This window comes from Dioscorea cayenensis, unplaced genomic scaffold (assembly GCF_009730915.1).
Source record: "Dioscorea cayenensis subsp. rotundata cultivar TDr96_F1 unplaced genomic scaffold, TDr96_F1_v2_PseudoChromosome.rev07_lg8_w22 25.fasta BLBR01001264.1, whole genome shotgun sequence".
In the NCBI taxonomy this organism is placed as follows: Eukaryota; Viridiplantae; Streptophyta; class Magnoliopsida; order Dioscoreales; family Dioscoreaceae; genus Dioscorea; species Dioscorea cayenensis.
The window spans coordinates 1-21,645 of record NW_024087655.1 but is presented as its reverse complement, the minus strand read 5'-3'; the positions used below and the strand labels follow the sequence as shown (position 1 = coordinate 21,645).

General features: G+C 36.6%; 3 protein-coding genes across 5 annotated transcripts; 1 reads left to right on the top strand and 2 right to left on the bottom strand.

The window, feature by feature from the left end:
• Positions 1 to 5,582: 5,582 nt before the first annotated feature.
• On the top strand, positions 5,583 to 9,163 carry LOC120256023 (tetratricopeptide repeat protein 38). Its single transcript, XM_039263798.1, has 13 exons — positions 5,583 to 5,900; positions 5,978 to 6,076; positions 6,192 to 6,293; positions 6,524 to 6,667; positions 6,929 to 7,023; positions 7,123 to 7,252; positions 7,319 to 7,423; positions 7,791 to 7,897; positions 7,987 to 8,038; positions 8,344 to 8,433; positions 8,526 to 8,610; positions 8,678 to 8,742; positions 8,882 to 9,163. Exons 1-13 carry the CDS (start codon positions 5,643 to 5,645, stop codon positions 8,966 to 8,968), a joined length of 1,419 nt encoding a protein of 472 aa, XP_039119732.1. The 5' UTR covers positions 5,583 to 5,642; the 3' UTR covers positions 8,969 to 9,163.
• A 1,657-nt stretch (positions 9,164 to 10,820) lies between these two features.
• On the bottom strand, positions 10,821 to 13,321 carry LOC120256018 (LEAF RUST 10 DISEASE-RESISTANCE LOCUS RECEPTOR-LIKE PROTEIN KINASE-like 1.5). Its single transcript, XM_039263795.1, has 2 exons — positions 11,543 to 13,321; positions 10,821 to 11,455 (listed from the first exon to the last, which is right to left on the bottom strand). The coding sequence occupies exon 1, from the start codon at positions 13,266 to 13,268 to the stop codon at positions 11,544 to 11,546; it is 1,725 nt and encodes a 574-aa protein (XP_039119729.1). The 5' UTR covers positions 13,269 to 13,321; the 3' UTR covers positions 10,821 to 11,455; position 11,543.
• A 3,334-nt stretch (positions 13,322 to 16,655) lies between these two features.
• Positions 16,656 to 20,858, bottom strand: LOC120256014. 3 transcript variants are annotated; one of them, XM_039263787.1, is made up of 3 exons: positions 20,171 to 20,858; positions 19,807 to 20,098; positions 16,656 to 17,148 (listed from the first exon to the last, which is right to left on the bottom strand). In XM_039263787.1, the coding sequence occupies exons 1-3, from the start codon at positions 20,711 to 20,713 to the stop codon at positions 17,111 to 17,113; spliced, it is 873 nt and encodes a 290-aa protein (XP_039119721.1). In that variant the 5' UTR covers positions 20,714 to 20,858; the 3' UTR covers positions 16,656 to 17,110. The 3 variants fall into 3 exon arrangements, with proteins under 3 accessions (XP_039119721.1, XP_039119722.1, XP_039119720.1); XM_039263788.1 differs by having other exon boundaries at positions 20,192 to 20,852; XM_039263786.1 differs by lacking the exon at positions 16,656 to 17,148 and adding an exon at positions 18,001 to 18,296 and having other exon boundaries at positions 20,171 to 20,830.
• Positions 20,859 to 21,645: the final 787 nt, after the last annotated feature.

The window sequence follows — 21,645 nt, the reverse complement described above, 5'->3', positions numbered from 1 at the left end:
TCTCTGAATCCAACTGCGACTCCGCTACGAACTTGCAGTTCCCTGCACATGAAATGGAATAAGTCAGGTTTGAAACAAAAAAACCCAAATGGCCAACCTTGTTTGAGCAATTCCAATTGTGGGCATAGAAGAGGAAACATTCATCCAAGTTTGAAAAAAATTGTTGAGGATAAAGGCGCCGACCAACACCGAGGCATTCTCCCCGCCAAAACGCCTTCACATGGGCCTCGCTTTCCGAACAATCTGGTAAAAATTTGGACTAGAACTTTTAAAAAATGGCCTCACACCGGACTTCCAAATGAACCACGGAATAAGCGAGAATAAAAAGAAACGAGTGCAAAGAAAGATTATAGTCGATGATCCAAGCACCGGGAAGAAATATTATCGGGGAAAGACAAGTTTCTTCCCAAAGCCCTCGAGAAGCCAAATTCCAAACCAGTGGGCTTTGCAACAATCAATAAATAAGTGCTCAATAGATTCCAAATCAAGACTACACATGCTTTGCACGAGATCTAGGACCAAGGTTAATCTTTCGTTAAGATAATCGATGAGTAGAAATTCTACCATGAAGAAGCATCCAAACAAAAATGTTTGACGCCAGGAGCAACACGAAAGTCGCCAAAGCTTATGCCAACCCTCCCAAATCGGAAAAAGAGTTTGAATTTTTGATTAAGATGGTTATAAATCGCAGAAGACATATTCAGATTAGCAGAATTTGGATGCCAAACCCAATAATTGTTCCCCCCGCAATCAATAGAGCAAATGTTAGACACAGAAGAACCCAGGTAGTCACCAAAGATATCACAAAGATAAAGACTATTCCACTCGCCCATCGAGTAACAATATCAATCAATCTAATATCCGGAAAAATCAACATTGACATTCAAGAAAGTGGGTTTTAAAGGCTAAAGGAACATCAAAAAAAGACAAGGATCCAGAGATAAATGATGTTTGCAACGGATTGACAGTTTTAATCCACAAGTTAGGCTTCAGAACAGTTGCAGTAAGACAAATGCCTCTTGTCACGCCCCGACCCGCGGGCCCACGGGACGCGACAATCGCCGCAGCAATCCCGAGGAGGGATACCCCGCCACTCAACCCTCAGGATGCCGCAAGGCTAATCAACACACCTGGAATTCAACAATATACATATCGCAGATATAGAACAGAAAAAAACAATGTTACACAACGACAGTAACAACAACAACAACAACAACAACAATAGGATACAGGAAATATAGAGGTTCACAAAATACACAGGGAAACAACCCTAACAATGATGAGGGAAATGGTAATACACAGAAGTTTAAGAGTATTTAAATACTAAACCATGCAACAAGGTTTTCTACACACTAGTGGATCCATAGGTCTTATAACATGTTCCATGACAACAACAACATACATGAACCCGAAGGAAATACAACGGATGATAGAATAGTAGTAAATGCCCAGATCTGCTGCCACACGGTCACACCTACTACCCTGCAGCGATCGGGAGGAAGAAAGAGGGATGAGTAACTCAAGTTACTCGGTGAGGGAGGTTAGCACAACCTTAGCGTAAAAAAATACACCAACAAGAAAAAAATAATAATAATGAATCATCAAAAATAAATGCTTTTACCAAAGTGATACAAGTTTAGAAACATTATTACATATAATAGAAGCCTTCAAGAGAATTAAAAAAACATAATAATACCAAGAAAAACTCTTTTTTTACCCCAACTAGGGTTTACAACACAAAAAAATAATAAAGCATGGTTTTAAATACAAGTAAAAACAACAAAAATATCATGGGTTTGAAATAAATAAACACAATACCCAACACTCACCCAACATAACATGGTCTAGAAAACTCTCTAAACCTTCGCCGTGGCCATGGCTAGAGTTCGAGCCGCCAAGGTACTCATGCCCTTGACGTTGACCCATCGAGTTCACCGGTTGGTGACTCCGGCTACCCGATGAATATCCAATCAGGGCTCTACACTCCCACCGAAGCGGCCCTCGTAGTAATCGGCCGGTCGACACGCCACCTCAATAGGGTGGCCGTGAAGACCGCCCTCTGCGATGAGGATATCACCAAAACAATCACCACAATAAAAATACAACTCCACTCGGGAGTACAATATCCATCCATGATCATAAATCAAGAATACCTCGGCCATTTGCACGAGGACAAGATAAACACATAAGCAAAGCCCAAACTTTTAACACAAAAATAATTTGCAAGTCCCAACACAAGCAACAACATGGAAATCCTTTTTCCTTTCAACAATCCAAAAATTTGCTTCAAGCCTAGGGATTTCACCAAATCAAAGATTTCCATAACAAAAACTCAAGTTTCAAAACAAAAATAAAAGATTTCACAAACTCATGGATACATATATCAATCACAATTTCCACGATAACAAAACAAAAAGCCAAAAGAGACATCCAAGATTTGCCTCAACAATAATTATCATTCACCAAATTACCAAACAAGTATAAATCAATAAAAACTTACTTAAAACATGAAATGCATATATATATATATATATATAGCTATTGGCATTCTTCTAATAAAGCTATGCTAAATAATTCCACTCACGGGATCGGCAATTTATCTTCCTCGCAAGCTACTCCTCGGCTAAGCCTTTGCCTCGAGCCAAGACTTCTTCTCCTTGCCAAAGCATAACAAAAATACAACAAAAATTTAGCAAAAAAACAAACAAACAAGAAAAAAACCCTAAGTTTTCTAACAAACCACCCTAATTCGATCCTAAGATTAGCTCAAAAACTAGGTTTAAAGGTTACCAATGAATTCCTAGGGGTTTTTAGCTTCAATCTAATCTAAAGAAATCAAAAGAAACAACTAAAGATTGCCGGTGCTACGATAGAATTCGACCTTGCTACGAGTAAAACCGAGCCCTATACTATGGTTTTTCTCCCAATTTACAACTCTAAATCACAAATTTTTCTTCTACAACATTCTCACACAAGATCAACAATTCAATGGCTTCAATTTAAACCTATAAACATGCAAATCCATGGAGAAATTCTAGGTTTTGAAAAAAACTAAAACAAGGAAAAATACAAGAATAAATACGGTATAAAACCATAAATCTATGCTTACCAAGCTCAATGGTGAAGGAGGAAGAGATAGGATGCTTGGTTCGCGGGAAAAACTTCGCCGGAAAAAAATAAGAAAAATGGGAAGGTTCGGCCAAGACAAGGAAAGAAGAAGAGAAGAAGAAAAAGAAGAAGAAGAAATGTTTTAAGGGAAAAATTTTTCGGGTCACTACTGATAGCAGGGATGCTACAAGATGCAGGGCCTCTATCAAACCAGGCTTCTACAGGGAACAAGTCGCTCATGAACCGGGTTTGCTACAGAAATCAGTCGCTACAGAATGTGGTGAAAAATCTATAGAAATGGGCTATAGTAATCTACAGTAAACACTGGGTATAACACCTCTGAAGACCCAAGAGCACTTAGAAGGAATGGGATCATTCCAAAAATTGAGACAACCATACTTTTGGCGAGCAATGTCGACCCAAAAACACATTCTCGTGCTCGGTGCTTGAAGACATTCTTAGCCATAAGAGAGTGTTTAGCAAGAAGAAGGTTTCGATGCCCTAGGCCCCCCTCAGATTTATTATTCGTAACACAACTCCAAGCAACAGAATGGATGCCCTTTCCATTGCCCCCTTTAAACCAAAAGAAGTCCCTGACAACTTTAGTGATTTCCTGAAGAACAGAGTCCGGAACAGGATAGGCTGACAGATAATAGGTAGGAATCGATAGAATAGAAGAATTAATGAGAATAGATTTGGCAGCTGTTATTCTTAACCCACTTGATTGTTTGCTAAGTTATTCAAATATAAATGATCTTGACATAGGATTATTCCAAAATCAAACTAACATCAAAAGATTACAATCATTTGTTTATTCTTTAATGGAATGTGCTAAGCTAATATTGTTTACCATAGTTTGTGTTTACTAGCTCAACTATCTTCATTTTATGTCATATTTTGGGGTTGCTACAAATTTAGCCTCTCAAATCAACCTATATATCAATGTTCAAATATCTTAATATTAATGAACATAGACCATGGGCATTGGGCAAGGGCCACATCAAGAAATTATCATGAAAACATCCACATGTTGTATAGCTTTTAATTTTATACTTTATGTGAATTTAAAAGGTTAATATTATTAGTTGAGTGTTATGAACTAATAATATTATAAAAAAATTTCAGAGAAATATATGGACGAGTCATTAAGTTGGGTTCAAATTTAACCTTGGAGTTAGGAGAACCAAGTTATAAACTACATGTAAAAAAGTGCTTGTGTTATTTTTGTTACCCTCTAAAAATTTATCATATGAGTAAACTATATTAGGCCAAGGATAATCCTAGTAAAATATATGGTACTTGATCTTAATAAATAATACTCTATAACCAATGGGCTTATAGCCTGACGGTATCCCGGGTTCCCTCATTTGGAAGAGATGTGAGTTCAATTTCCCTGATAGCGCTCTCCAATTTCAAGAGGGTGAGGACATTGTGGTAATTTTTCCGCCCGCATACGCCCTTGAGAGTTGGTGCTTGTCACCCTATCTCAAGAAAAAAAAAACTCTATAGTATAGCTGGAGTACGAGATTTCGAACTTAAGTTTACTGACACAAAGTTACAGTGAAAGCCACTGTGCTATGTACTGTTTCTCTCTACCTATGTTACGTTAAAAAAATTTTATGTAACTAAAACCGGTCCTGGTCTCTAATTAGAACGTTTATGCAATCAACCCGTCTTGACCCGCTTCAACCCTGTCAAACCCGGTGACCCGGCTAGGTTTTTATAACCCGGCCGGGTCAATGCTTTTTAATAATTTTTTCATCCTTTGATTTTTTGATTTTTTAATAAAATGAAAGGTATATATGTAATTTTATCAAGTTTGTATTTTTCCCCCTTTCAATTACCTCCAAATAAGAGTTTAATATTTTTTTTTTATTTTTTCCATCAAATTATTTATTTGATAACTAATAATTCATGAATATTATTATATATCATTATATTATTAAAATTATTATTTTAAAAAAAATTATTAACTCAACATTGACCCAAATGACCCGATAGTTGAATCAATTGGCCTGTGACTCGAAACCTCGATCAGGTCAATACCCAGGTTGGGTTTGATAACTACGAAAGAAACACACCAAATAATATAATGCATAACTCTGATATTTAATATATATATATATATATAAACAAATCAACTCAAACCAACAGATGACGTGCCCAACATTAATAAATCTAGTGGGGGCGGTGAGCTTGTGGGGCCCATTGCCACGCCTTACGAATTCTATCGTCTGGCCACATACTCTGTACTAGGTCCCGCACCAAACAGATAACACCCGGCCCGTTGTTAATGGGCCGAGTCAGCCCATTATCCACTTTAATACTAAGAAAATCTCAAATCAAATCAAAAAAAAAAAAGTCGATGACGTGTCAATCATCCATAGGTCCTCGATCACGGTGGGTCCCGCACCACGTCTTCCTTACTTCTATCTATTCGCCACGCTGTCTCATGCTTCGACAAAGACAAAGAACACTCACTACAAAGCAAACAAGAGAGAGAGAGAGAGAGAGAGAGAGAGAGAGAGAGAGCAATGGAGGAAGGAGTCGAGACGACGATGAAGCTTGATCGATGGGGATACCCGATCCGGACGACCTCCGATGCTTGCATCGCAGCCATCAACGCGTGCTATGAGCAGCTCCTCGTCTTTGGCCGCAATCGAGCGGTGATCCTCGATGCAACCCGCCATGATCCCACTTGTGCCCTAGCTAATGTCCTTGCTGCCCATTTCCTTGCTAGCCAGGACTCCGCAAAGGCTGCATCCTTCCTCTCCGCTGCTGCATCCTCCATCGTAGGAATTTCTGGTCTTAATTCCTGTTTTCCTCTGTTGGATTTCTGATTATGGGTTTGTTTTGTGATTGGGATTAGGAGGGCGCGAGTTCGTATGAGAAAGCAGTGTTCCAGGCGTTGTCTTGCTTGCTTGGGGATGGTAAGGACGAGTATGTTGCTCTCGATCGCCATTTCCAGGTTTCACTTCTCTTTGCTTCTTTCGTGATTGGAAATCTCTGCTTTTTTTTTTTAATATATAATTATTATTCTAGGGTTTTGAGTAATCGTTTGCTTTGTTTGCTTGGTTTTGTAGTTGCTTAAAGAGTATCCTAAAGATTTGGCCTCGTTGAAGAGGGCTCAAGGGTTGTGTTTCTACATGGGTCGACCTGATTTATCTCTCAATCTCGTCGAGCAGGTAGTGATAAATCTTTCTGCTTATGCCTTACTGTGACTACTTGTTGTTCATCTGCATTTCATGATAAAAGTTTCAGTTTTGGTTCAAAAAGGACATCTTTAGACTTTAGAGTAGATTTATTTCGTTTCTACGCTTCATGGTCAACAGTTCATTTCTGAAATGTTTCGGTATTTTGTTATTTCATGTTTTATTAATTAATTTATTTGTTTGATATATCAACTAAATTTCAGGTGATGCCTCATAATCAAGATCAGGATTATGTGTATGGCATGCTTGCTTTTCCATTGTTAGAGCTTGGAAGGATGAGCGAGGCTGAAATGGCTGCTAGGAAAGGATTTGAACTCAACAAAAATGATCCGTGGTCACAACATTGTGTGAGTTAAAAAAAAAAAAAAAATTGGGATTTCATGAATGCTCTTCTACTGATATTTTGTTTTTCCTTGTTCAATTGTGTTGATATTTACAATGTCCTTTGGGGTTAATTTGTTGACATTGGCAACTCGTGAATTTCAACTGTTAGAATAGGAATTATCAATATATATATATATATATAACTTGTAATTGCTTTGCTCATATATGCCTTGAGTAGATGCTAAAGTTTTTTAGATCTTTTGTTTGGGGTGCTATTGTTGCAGTTATGCCATGTTCTCCAATATGAGTGCCACTTCAAAGAAGCTGTCAGCTTCATGGAATCTTGCTCTTCATCCTGGAAATCATGTTCTTCCTTCATGTATGTTTACCATCATACTTGTCCAAATTGTTAAACGTGATAAACATGCACTGTGCTATGTCTTTTCTAAATGCTGCTAGAAGCTGGTGTTATTTCCAGGTACACACACAATTGGTGGCATGTTGCTCTTTGTTACCTGGAAGGTCATGCTCCTTTGGGAAAAGTCCTTGAAGTTTATGATAATCACATATGGAAGGAATTAGAAAGAAGTGATGCTGTTCCCGCGGAGGTATACTTCTAAATTCTGTCTTTGGCATTTCCTTTTGCAGAATGCTGAACTGTTTCATGAATTCAGGTGTATCTTAATGCTTTAGGCTTGTTTCTGCGGATCTATGTACGGGGTTATATGGAATCTGTTGAGGACCGGTTTACAAGTCTGGCAAATGCCTTTAAAAATAAGGTATGTGAGTGAAGCTATTTATACTGACAAAGTAAAGGGACTACTCAATGTTTTAGTTAGGAGAGTGGAGAAGGTGAATTATGATATTTTTGGAGATGGGATATAATGTTTAACACATTGGAGGATAGTTGGAGAAGACACAAACATTCTTTGAGTTGGGCGAACCTAGACAGGAATTGAGGGGTGAAAAAGAGTAATGGAATCATTTTTTCTAGCAAAGATAGCTGGTGTTTCTTTCACTAGGTACTTAAGAGTATGGGTAAATAGTTACAAAAGTAGTTGTCATCTTTCTGCAACGATGCCTGTGTTTTTTCCGTAATGTGGGATCCTTTCTAGATCTTTGTGTGCCGTTGTGATAACTTTGCAGGCTGTTTGGCATTTGGAGTGGTTGCTTGATCTATTAGGACTTTGGGCCTTAGCTAGTTCAAAAAATACACACAAGGCAAATGAGTTGCTTATGTCTATGAAATCCAGGTGAGTTGTCCACATGTACATTTGATGTAATAATAATAATATGCATGGTATAATTCTGATATTGCTGTTGAAATTATCAACACTATTAGGTTTCATTCGATGAGCAAGGAGAAGCAACATACAATGCAGAAGGGAATACTGGTTTGCATCATTCACTCTCATTTTTTTTTTAAATAAAAAATATGATCTACTGAAGCTAGCAATGATGCATTTATCGAGCACAATAGTGATATATATAAAGTTGATGAGAACTTGTCTCTTTGAATGTCTCATAAACATCATGTCTGAATTCACTGATCACAAATTTGATATATGTGTCAGTTAAATATATACTTGAAGTGAACTTTTTCGCATTAGTGTAACAAACTTAACTATATTAATTGAATGCTCTTTGAAACTCTTATTAGAATTCAGAGATCCAACAAAGGTATTTGATTTATTTTCAGCTGGCAGAAGCAATCTATGAATATGGATGTGGCAACTACCGGAAAGTGTTTGATAAACTTGGGCCAGATTTTCAAGCTATTGAGTTTAGAGTATAATAAATTCCCTTTTCTTTTGTTCTTATTATTCTGCATTCTACTTCGGTACAAGAATAGAAGATGATAATATTTTCCTTGGTTATTAGGTTGTTGGTGCATCCGAAGAGCAGATTGATGTTTTCAATGAAGTTTGGTATGATGTCCTATTGAAAATCGGATGTGTTTCCAAAGGTTAGTACATTTTATCCGTCCCAATTCCTTCATTTTCTCCATCCTAAACTTCAAAGTTTGGTGACAGCAATCACAGAGATTGAGAATCAAATAAAGAAAAAAGGCGAGTCACCGTTCTTGTGGCGTATGCTGGTACAATCCACATTTCTCCCTGTTTAAGTTTCAGAATTTTATGTGCGTGCTATAAGAGCATTCATAACAATAACAAAAGGACTTAAATCAATGGTTGCAATCTATAAATATTTTAATTTTTTTTTTTAATTTGATTCAGGAAAAAGCTTGCATCTTGGAAGGCAAAGAGTATGCTCACATTGCAGGTGAAAAGGCGAAATACTTGGAAACAGCTTATTTTCCATAAATGGGGAAAATATCTTATTATATATAGGTAGGTATGTTTATACACCGAATGGCTCATCGCTCGTGAGCCTGTAATATTGATAATATAAACTGCTTTTATGTATGCGCGCTGCTCATGTGTGCACGGGTTTTACTTCATTTGCTCTGCCGAGATTTGTACTCGTCCTTATCTTTTTAAGCAGTCTAATCTTTTATATATGCAAATTACCATTTAATAATAATACCTGGGCTACTATGAATTAGAGGGTATAAACATTTTTAAACATAAATTATCTTTTCCACAAAAACCATACTTTGTGGGAACTTAATTCTGGTGTCTTCCAAGGTTGAAATTTTAAGACTATAATTAATTATTTTCTCCAGTAACATTTGTAAAACTGAGTGTGGGTAGGTTGTTGACTTCTACATGGTCTGAAAATATTTATAATTAAATTAAATTATATATTTTATCATATAGTTTGCTAAAAAAAATTTCAGATTTAAAATTTATTATAAAATATTAAAAGCACAACCTTAAGCTCCCACTTTGGAGTGGAGTACTATTTTCAATAAATAAAAGACCATTTTATTCACCACGAGTTAAACGTTACTCTCGAATATTTTGGAAAGAGGATCAATCCTCTATGGACGTCTATAAATAAAAAATCTATGGATGTCTATTATCAACCGTTGAATCTCAATCTAACGGCTAATATTGATAAATAGTAAATAATACAGTAATATAAATAATAATTACTGTTCAAAATAGTATAATAAACAGTGATACTGTTCATCAATGTCAGCCAACGGCTGATAATTGAACGTCTATAGATTTTTTATCTATGGATGTCCACATGGATGTAAATTCTTTTGGAAAATATCTGATTTTGATGGTCGCATGTGTGTATATGTTCTCACCGACAAGAGAAAGCACCGAATGTGATCTTGAGTGAAATGGACTAAGGAACAGTGCTTGTAGGTCCCCTCCTAAAGAAGTTCATGTGACCATAATTAATGAGGGCAAAGATGTCAAACACACCTTAAATATTTAGACCTATGGGGTCATTAAGGGCTCTATAAGTCAAAAGAACAGACCTAATTTTTGCCTTTTTTTTTTTTCAAAAGAAAGCGTTTCAAGTTCGACATCCGATAAAAAGAATAAAAATTGACCAGAAGACCTACATGAGTAAAATATTCAACTCATAAACGTGAAAAAAAAGTTAATTCTTTATTTAATTTTTTTTTTCCCATAATGTGACTACTTTCATTGCCCATCGTATGAATATAAACAAATACAAACATTTATTAATATTAATAATTTTTTTAACTTTATTATTAAATATATTTCTTTTAAAATATTTTTCTTATAATCCTAACTTGTTTCATTGGGAAAACAGTGCTTGTCCGTAACCTAACAGGGTGGAAAACAATAGCTGAAAAATGTACTCATTTCTTTCACTTTCATTTATGAAGAGCTCTACTTTTGGTGACAATAAAAAAAGATTAAAAAAAAAAAAGCTGCAAAGTGTTGAAGCCACCAAAGATCAGGGGGCTGAGGCAGTGACCATAATAAATATGAGACCCACTCATCATATGATCAGTAACATTCCATTAAAAGCAATGCAACACAACAGACAAAAAACCATAATTAGGTTGGCTGGACAAGAAAACCAATAAAACCAGGTATGAATACATATGATGCATTCTCCATGTGATTCAATTCATTTAAAGGTCAAAAAGATACATCATTTAATCAGAGAATTAAACCACTCTTTAATGTTCAGAAAATCACCCCATTAGCCGTGTTTTTTTTTTTTTAAGGCAGGCAATCCAAAAACTAAAATGTTAACCTCATCTCAAATTAATTTTGTCTAATTGACATTACAAATAAATAGCATATCTTACACAATAAAGCCTGCCAGATTTGATGAAAGAATATGCCAATTCCAGACAATGACACACATACACACACAAAATAGTTTCCATACATACACACTTGAATTGTATATATGTTCAAATGAGAGAAATTCCACTGCCATTACTTTGGAGTTTGTCAACTTATTCTATCCATTATCTTTAATCAAATATTGTCACATAGATCTTAAACACCTTCAAGCTCATGACAACAAGAAGAAACCATGCTTTTCTAACCTAATACTTCCCAGCATCTCATTGACAAAGCAAAGACTACCACTTGCTCTCAAAATCTTAGCATTTCATATTGCACTTTCAGTTTACTGACCCTATACATTCACAAAGTCCACAATTCACACTATCTCATTGTTAATCTAAAACCACAGTCCCCTCTTAAAATCTCAACATTGCATAGACTTTCAGCTTCATTACTCTTCATAAGTGTGAAATAACCTCTAAATTTTATACAATATATATATATATATATAGGTTGAAACTTGAAAGTAGTTATGCAAGAAGACAGAAAAATACTAGAATTAAGAACTCACATTGCTTCTCATTCTCTGAAGAATCCTCAAACATTGCCTCCATCATCCTGATCACAAACAAAACATACAAACATTAGATACAAAACCAACATATTATCTAGGCTCATAAAAGCTTAAGCTGATAGTATGAGAACCTCATCTCAAATAGTCCTGCAGCTGGTTCCTAATCCTCTTGAGCTCCTCCCCGACCTCCCGGGAATCAGGCCGATCATCCTGATCACCAGCGAGGCATCGGAAAGCCAACTCAGCCACGGCTTCAATCGAAGCCAATGCCGGCCTTTCCACATGTCTCATCAGCATAGGATCAACTACCTGATGTAACATCCCAACCTGAATTCTCCCCACCACCATCTCCGCCAGTGATACATCCCTCTCATCCCTTCCAGTGTCCACTGCCATCATCCCTGTCACCAGCTCCAGCATCACCACCCCAAAGCTATACACATCGCTCTTCTCTGTTAGCCTGAACGACCGGTGGTACTCCGGGTCGAGGTACCCAGGCGTGCCCTGTGGCCCCGTCCGGCGAATGTACTCGTCCGACGAGTCCTGCGGCAATGCCAGCAGCCGTGAGAGCCCGAAATCCCCAACCTTGATCCGCATGTCGCGCTCCACGAAGATGTTTGAGGACGTGACGTCTCGGTGAACGACGGGCGGCTTCAGTTCGAAATGTAGGTACTCGAGCGCTGCCGCGATCTGGACGGCGATCTCCACGCGCACCGGCCAAGACAATGAGCGCTTGTGATGGATGTGATCAGCGAGGGTTCCATTGGGGACGTAATCGTAGACGAGAAGAAGACCGCGTGGATCGCAGCAGTAGCCGTGGAGGCGAACGAGGTTGGGATGCTTGACGGAGGAGAGGATGAAGATCTCGTTGCAGAATGAGTCGGAGGTCGAGGAGGAGGAGACCGATGTGTTAGGGCGAGCATGGAGGCGTTTCACGGCGGCGGCGCGGCCATCGGGGAGGTGAGCTAGGAACACAGACCCGAACCCTCCGTCGCCGATCTTGCAGCGATGATCGAAGCCATTGGTGGCGGCGCGGAGAATCTCATAGCTGAAAGATGGTGGTCGAGGGAAGTGGCACTGAATGAACACCGCAGTCGCTGACTCCCCGCCGCCACCGCCTCTCTCCGGCCGGCACCGGCGGAGAAGAGCAACCACAAGGATGGATAAAACAAGGAAAACACCCACGAAAAACAGGGCGAGAAGGAGAGATCGGTGAGAGGAATGAGAGTTACCAAAGGGAATGCAGAGAAAGGGCTTGGAAGGGAGGGAATCGTTGAAAGCGCAAACGCCATGGCAAGAGGAGCAGTTGGAGAAGTAGGAGTCGTTGCGATTCCAAGTGACGGAGAAGCTGGTGTTGAGGAGGAGATTGGTGGAATGGGGGTGAGAGCGGCAGGAGTGATTAGAAGAGTGGCAGGAAGTGAAGAGACGATGGGGTTGAGAAAGGAGTTGGTTTTGGAAATAGGAAAGAGAGCAGGAGGAGGAGGAGGAGGAGTTGAGAAAGCAAGGGAGGGAGTGGCAAACGTTGTGGAGGAGAAGGAAAGGGGAAGAAGAGAGGTTGATGGGATGGAGAGGGAGAGAAGGGCAGTGGGAGAAGGGAGGGGAAGGAAGGAGAGGGGAGAGATGGAGAGAGTTGGAGGAGATGGAGATGGAGAGGATGAGGAAAGGGATGGAGTTGATGATGATGGATGAGGAGGAGCAGTTGATTTGGAAGGAAGGATGGCCGCAGCCGGGGATGGAGGAGAAGGGGAAGGATGGGGAGGAGAGGAAGGGAGGACATGGTGTGGGAGATGGAGAGCAGGGGAGTGAATGGGATGGAGAGAAGAAGAAGAAGAGGAGGAGAAGGAGGAGAGAAGACATGGATGATGATGGAGAAGAAGAAGAAGAAGAGACCGTGGAGGATGTAGTTAGAGAGGGGATTATGAAATTGTATATATGTGAATATATATATATATATATATATAATAAACATTCTTTTTTTTTTTTGCAAATATATATATATATATATATAAAAACAAAAAAATAAAAAAATATTGACTATCATGAGTCATCACAGTCAATACTGATTATAACACTGATGATATGGTTAAAAGCATTATTAATAAATACTCTCTCCGTTTTATTTTTACCTATTGTGTATGTGTTTCATCCAATCTTATAATTATTTCACAAAATTTTATACAAAATTAATTATTTTTTAAAAATTAATTCTAATTTATATCTTTATATTTCTTTTTCTTATTTAATTTCAAAAAAAAGATTGAATAGAATGTTAAAGATAATTTTAGAAAAAAAAAATAATAAATACTTTTTAATATTAAAAAATGACAGATAAAAAAAAACATAAATTTGTGACAAATAAAAAAAAATCGAGAAAGTATTATTTACTTCACTGTTAACATCATATGATATGTAGCTGTTGGATTCAAATTTAACTGTGTGTTTGTAAAATTTTTATCTATGCATGTTTATAAAAAATTGGTTTATATATATTTATAATGAAATCTTTAATTGTTTTAATTAAAATGAATTAAATATAAAATATAATGGTTAAATTTTAATTTGTTAAAATAAAATGAAACTAAAAAAAAAAAGAAATTAAAATAATTAAATATAAATTTTTAGTTTAAAAAATAATTATTTTAAGTAATATTAATGGGATAAATTTGGAAAGGAGAAGAAAGAAGAGGGAGAGATCCACACGAATGGTAATGCTGAGGCTTTTAATGCTGAGGTGAGTCAGTGAGTCTGGTGAGGATGGCGGTCGTGCTACGGTCAAGTTAGTAACCCTAGCAAAGAAAACAGTGATGGTGATGACGGTGATGGATGAACAGCACCATCTCACGTGGTTCGTTCGATATGGCATGCAAAGGCATCCAATGCGGATATGGATTTATTTATTTATTTTATTTTATTTATTTTTTTGGACAAATAGACGACAAACGCCCTCGTTTAAAGGTAAGTCAGAAATGTATACGTGTGGAGAGCAGAGTTCAACATCAACCCACGTGTTCTCACTTGCGCAAACATGAGATTCGATCTCGGGTCCTCCCCTAAATAAGCGCCCTATGCAAGAGACTCAGTATTAATTGACTCAAAAGTTGTTCGGATATAGATTTTCATACACAACACAAATATTGTATGGATTTTTAAATATCTCTAATAAAAATTTAAGGGAAAATGTGGGTATATTTATATGTACATATTGTGTCATTCACAGTTTTCTAGATATTTTCTTTATAAAATGATAAAATAATTATTAATATTAGTTGTAACACAATAGAAATAGTTATAGCTATTAACCAATATATATATATATATATATATATATATCACACACCTTTGTAAATTAATTTTTAACAAAATCAATTAAGTAAATATGAATAAATTATTAATTAATATTAAAATAATAAACTACTAAGGTTTTTTAAACACTTTTAAAATAATTTTTTAAAAAAAAATAAACAAATCACTCATCAAATCCTCTATTTAGCTTGGCTCTCTTGGGCTATTAACATGAAATCCTTATTTTTTTTGTTTATTAACACAAAATCTTTTATGTAAAATGTTTATTTCAAATATTACCAAAAATCGAACATCAAAATTTGTGCAAAATGAAATATTAATTCCAAACTTGTGCATACCATCAACTTTATTTAAATAAAAGCCCTTATCACTTATTATAAAAAAATCAATCTCTAATTAAAAGTAAAAAAAAAATTCACCAACTCTCTTGAGAGAATGATAAAGGGGTAATTCTGAAAGAATAACAATGTCTATAATCCACCAATAGTCAGCACGTGATTAGAAATAAAAATGATAAAATGATAAGAAAAAAAATTTCATATCATAAATTAAATTTAATAGATTTTATGGTTTAATTTTTTTTAAAAAAAATTTGTTAGATATTTTTAAAGCTAAAAAGAATAAAAATAAAACCAACGGATGTTGATATAAGTGATAGAGGCTTAAATGGTTCAAGCAAAGTTTAGAAGAAGTCCACAAGCATTGAACCTTGGAAAAAGCCAAACCAAGTCACCACACATATAGACCATGAGAGTCATCCTGGAAAAGAGGGGCTTGGTTCAATACAATAAAGACATCAAGACTATTATTAAGTTCAAAATTCTCACGGACAATAGAAATGTGAAATGTGGACGCAAGTGGTTTGTTACCAATCAAATCTCTTCCTAACTTTTTTATTATATATTAGTACCTCATTTTTCAAAGAAGACCTTGACTCACTTCAACTTACCTCATTTTCCATAACAAAGATGTTGTTGGATTCTGCATCAAAGACCATAAATAAACTCTTTTTCTTTTTTCTTTTTTCTCAAAGAGAGTGCATTGTATAGTGAATCCCCAGACCAGACCAGACTTGATAAATCAATCTGGAAGCAAGTAGGAAGTCTGACAAGGAAAAACAATACATTAGATTATGAGTATATTTTGTATCTCATCCATTATAATCATGAATGAATGCTTGGTAAAAAAAAAATGACCATTGTTATAATAACTTGAACAAGGACTGAGGTTAGAAACCATTGTAAAAGTTCCAACCAAACAATAGATTTAGAGAAAGTATTACATGAATTACAGATAAATTTTTCATATGATCACTGTATTATGACCGATTTTTATTTTAATCATTGTGTTTCAAATTTTTTTTTTAGTTAGATATTAATTTGTTTTCACCGGTTAATCACTTGGGATGTTTCGAGCTTTAGATGATGGCAGTGGGAAATGCCACATCACTCTTTTTTTAAATGAACTGAGTCAGCAACCTCTTTACAGCTAGGATGAAAGAAAATATATAAAAAAAAAAAAGTGACATAAGCATTTCCGGCCACGTCATCTAAATTTGCTAAAAAAATCCCAGTGATCAACCCAGAAAAACAAATTAATATCTAATGACCAAAAAGAAACAAATTGAAATACAATGACCAAAATGAAAATCAGCCATAACACAGTGAGTCAGTGACCACATGAAAAATTTACCCCATGAATTACATGAAAAGGTTCCAACTAAAACCAAATTATATACCTTTTGCTACATATTAGCAGTGATCTCAGACATTGTCAAGCTTTTTGATGTCTCCATACTTCAAGCATTACTGGAAACTTTTGAGCATCTCTCTAACACACTGCCATGCTTGTCAAAAATGTTAGAAAGTACACAATTTCAACTTAAACCTGAGATTAAATTGAAGGCCCAAAACTCTAAATCCTCAACACATGCACACCTGATAGAGAAAGCATTGTATGAATAAGTTCCAACTAAAACAAAATTGTACTTTTTTCCGTTCATCAACAATGAATCGCAAGCATTGTCAAGCAGGTGGTATCCTTAGACATCAACTACTACTGAAAAATTTAGAGAAACCCTATACAGCTGAACATGAATGATATGCATGGAAGCTTGAAAAATAATATCAATTTACAAAATTTATGGACTTCAAACATAATTAAAGTTATATCTCCAAACATCAAGCATGGCTGGCAAATTTTGAGAGGAGCTCCTTTACAGTAGAGTATAAATCAGATCCATTGCAGCTAGAAAAATGATGACGGGAACAAAACCCAGATCAGTTGGTATCCAGACAACAAGAGGTAAGATGTACAAGACCTGTACAACAACAGCAACAGCAACAGCAACAGCAACAGCAACAGCAACCAATTCTTCTCCACTCCTCATCTCTGATCTATATAGGACCATTTGGCTTCTTGAAGTTCTTGGCCACTGGAGATAGACATAAAAGTAAGACTGATGTTTTAACACCAATAAAGACATCAAAACACATGATATTGAAGCAAGAATGTTCCCGACACAAATATTTTAACTGGCATTAATTGAAGCATGAATGCATATTAACATTTGGCAATACAAATACATGACAATATAAGTGGGGAAAGACTGTAACAAGAATGCATCATAACCCAAAATCTAACAGTGATCAGAAAATGAATCAAATTAAAAATGGAGCTCCCAATTGAAAACTACTTGCGGCTCTTCTATCAATCTGTGGGCTCAAGACTTCAAGCATAATATTCTAAAAGTATGAGCAAAACTGGTTTCATAATTATAGCGCTATTCAAGAAACGCTGAACTGTAGAGATTTGATTTCCTTGTATTAGCTTGGGTTATAATCAGTCTCAACATCCTAGTCAAATACTTCATCCTTCTAGAAGCAAAACCATAGATACAAAGCCTCATTCACCTAACTGATAGGTATTTAAATGCCATAACACCTTTTGCGATCCATGCAGGCAAGTCTCTCCCAAGCACTTAATCCATTCCAATAGTATCACCAAATTCACCAAACTTTTGCACAAGGGTCTCTACAAAGTGTTTACTAGGTCATAATTCTCTTTGTAATGTTCAGACCATATTTTTTATCATGTCACTGTCATTTGGATCCTTTGTTGGTAGAGTCAATAAACTACTCAGTCAAAATTCTTGTGAGTACTAAAAAAAAAAAAAATTACAAGTCCAGGCTAATGATCTAAGTGTTATCTCAAAATTATCAGAAGAGGCTTTTAGGACAATGATTTATATTGTAACAGACCAGAGAATTAAGTAGCTAGGAGATCATGTCTGAAGTGACGATCAGATACTTGTTATGATTGAAAGCAAGTTACCAGCTACAAGAACGGTTCATTTAAAAGGAAAAGATAATTACAGCCAATACCACTACTACAGTGATCAATTTAAATTTTGAAGTGAAAAACTAATTAAAGGTAATGCTCAGACAGGAAGAATTTCAATTGGATACTCCATGAGCAATCCCCATGCCTTGAAAATGTGGGTGCTAAATCCGCGCCTCATGATTTGAACTAGTCAAGAATTTTAAACTTGTATGCCCAAGACTCAGCATTTGAAATAGCTTCCTGATGAGATTTGGGCACTGTTAAGCTATTATTAGAAGGGTTATGTGAATCTCATTGGGCACATGACAAATATTAGCAATAGTAAATTTCAATAAACTCATATCAATATTTATGGTGTGCAACTTATCAAAATTATTGTACAACAGCTAGATATCATAATGCGCATTGCCAACTGCCCCAAGAAAGATATACAAACGTAGCATTGACAACAACTAAATAGATTAACAAACATAGAAGCTTTATGTCAGGGTTGTCACTGCACATTTCACAAATACGTAATTCTAGCATCCCTAAAAATAACCAACATTTTGAAAAAAAAAAAACCCCAACCACCCCAAGTATGTTATAAAAGCAATGAAAAGAAATCCCAGCAACTTGATATCACAATTTTTAAAATGGAAAACAAAATACTTTTCTCCAAGCATGAATAGTATGCCTGACGGTTGCAATATGTCAAAGCAGTTCTCAATATATCTTCAGGGAAAAAAGTATCAGGACTGCCTAACAACTTTCCAAAACAATAATTTATTGCATGTACCATTATTTTACACTGGTTTCCTAATAGAATGAAGATATATAAATATATACATATATATGCATTACACTTTAGTTGGCATCCTCATGGATGGCTAAACAATCTAATTTCTTATATTCCAAACATAGATATTGGTGTTCTGCATATACAGAGGAGCATATATTTACATGAATAAGACAATAAGCCACCTTTTTTGGCGGTTGGACTTTATCCCCTAAATATCACTTTAAAACTAAAGGCAATAAAAAAATTATTTATTTATTTATTTAAATAGACATCATCAAGATTTTACTACATCAAACCCTAAAAAAATACTTTGAACTTACGAGTTCATTCTTATCATGCCCATCATTGCTTCATCCTTTTAAATCTCATCAACATGAATCATTTAGGGCCAAACTACTGATTTTGAAGAAGGCAGAACAAAACAAAATACACTTTATAGCAAAGATCATTCCTATGCAGAAGAAGAAATATCATCCTAGTGCAAACAAAAATCCAAGGACTGCAAATAAACAAAGCTTTGTACAATAAATGTGAGTAGCATCAAATACAAGATTTTTCATATTCTGTTGGTCAATCTATCCAAAAACTAGATTATAGGCCGAGACAAGAAGAAACAACGTCCTCCATACAACTTAATCTCAAAAAATCCTTTTATTAACACAAGACTTACCATATTGTATTATTCGTTTATGCATACCAATAAGTCTAGCAGCAAAACCACACGAAGCCAATAAGGTTCAAACAAGCTACAAACACGACAAAATGTTCCCAAAACAAAAACTCTAATCAAAATTTATGCCCAGTCATCTGTCCAATGGCAATGTCATACGAACAAAAACAGGCTAACACAACAACAAACTTAGTTTTTCAAGGCCATATAGCATATACTTTGGATAAGCAACGGACATTTCAAGTTCAATAGCAAGCCAACCAAAGAATTTCATAACCTGGAGAAAGAAGAGAATTCACCTTTGGAGTTGGCCATGACGACCACAACATGCATAGTAGTATTATTCGGAGGAAGATCAAGAAGCAGGGGGTATAGCTGGCCGTTCAGTGGATTCTTCGAGCAGACAACGAGATCATCCATCTCCGTTTCATCTTTCAACCTATGAAACAACTCGTTCACATCCGTGCCCTTGAAAGTAAACGATGGTTGCTCAACTCCTTCATCTACGTTCCCGTCCCCGTCCGCTATCGCGTAGTAGATAACCCTTCCCTCCGATTTGTGCGGCGACCCCGACGGAGATGAGGAAGAAGACTGCAAACAACCAGTTTCCAAAATCAAACATCTCCATATCACCACACATACAAAAAAAAAAAAGTCACGAACCATGACGAGATCGATCGTTACCTCTCGTCTGGACAGGTGATGAGAGGGGAATGAAGCGGGGTGATCACGGATAGGGGAAGCAGGATCGATGCGGATTTCAACGATGTCGACATCCCAAAGGACCCAGTCCTGGGTGGCGGTGCGGTGAGGGATATCATGGGTCACGGAGTTGCGCCAAGGAGGAAGACCGCCATTGGCGCGGAGGTAGTGGCCATACCGGGTCTTAAGCTTGAGCTGGAAACCCTCACGGATGGGTTCCCATTCGACGGAGGAGTCAAGGCGGCGGGGAACAGTCTGGAGGACCTTCTTGCCGGTCATACCAAGAAGGAAAGGCTCGTTGGAGGCGGTGAGATAGCGGCGGTAGCAGCTGATGAGGCGGATGACAGCAACAGGGCCAGCGTTGCCGTACTCCACCGTCCAACGGGCGTTGGGGGAGGAGCCATCGCGGTCCTGGTGGACGTGGTCTTCGTCCTCCTCGGCGGAAAGGTACTTGTCGTGGTGGCTGCGAAGCCGCACAGCCTTGGCCTTGTGGAAGAGCTCCATGAATGGGAGAGATAGAGAGAGATGTGGGGGTTTTATAGGGCGATGAGGTGGAACGCGGTGGCGGAATGGGAATGGGCACGACCTTGGCGCGTTTGATCTTTGGGTAACTTCGCGGAGAAGGGTATGAAGGTAATCGTGAAGGGGCTTCGTTATTGATTTGGTTTGCAATTTATTTTTAGAAGGAAATATTCATGTATGGTGTGTATTTAAAATAGGGAATTCATTAAGAAATTTGTATAGGTCTTTGATTCTGTTGCTTATATTTGAATATAAAGATGGTTATTCATGTGTATACCCTATATGTTAAATTAAAGTAATTTGAAAATAAATAGATTTATATAATTTTTATAAATTTTTAGATTACTAATTAATTTTAATTAATAATTTCTATAGAAGGTGAAAAAAAGGTCAACTTGAGTGATAAGGGTGAGATAGAGTCTGATAAGAGTCTCATTCATTCTGAGCATGAACTATCTCAAAGATGTGTTGTTTTTTTGTTGGTTATTATTCACATTGAAAAGGTAGAACTTGCTTGTCATTCACTTTCTTCACCAAAAATTGTTTCGTGTTATTATTAATCAAATGGATGTCATTTTCCATGCCCACTACGCACAAATGAAAAGATTGTTCAGTCTGAAATTACCAGCCATTATAAGTCATTGGTTCACATCCATTCAAAAATCATAACTTCAGCTTCTCAATGATGGTCCTATCAATTGATTCCTGTGGAGCTGATTGTAATACTGTAAACAATAACATGATACAGGTGCCAATAATATGCAAGTAGTTCCATTTCTGGAATCAGAAGACCACGTCCTGCTTTGAGTTCTGCCTACCAAAATTAATTCTAGGGAGTGAGGATTGATATTTCATTTCAAGGTTAAGGCCAAAAAATAATAATGATAAGAAATAATTCTATCAACATCAAATTC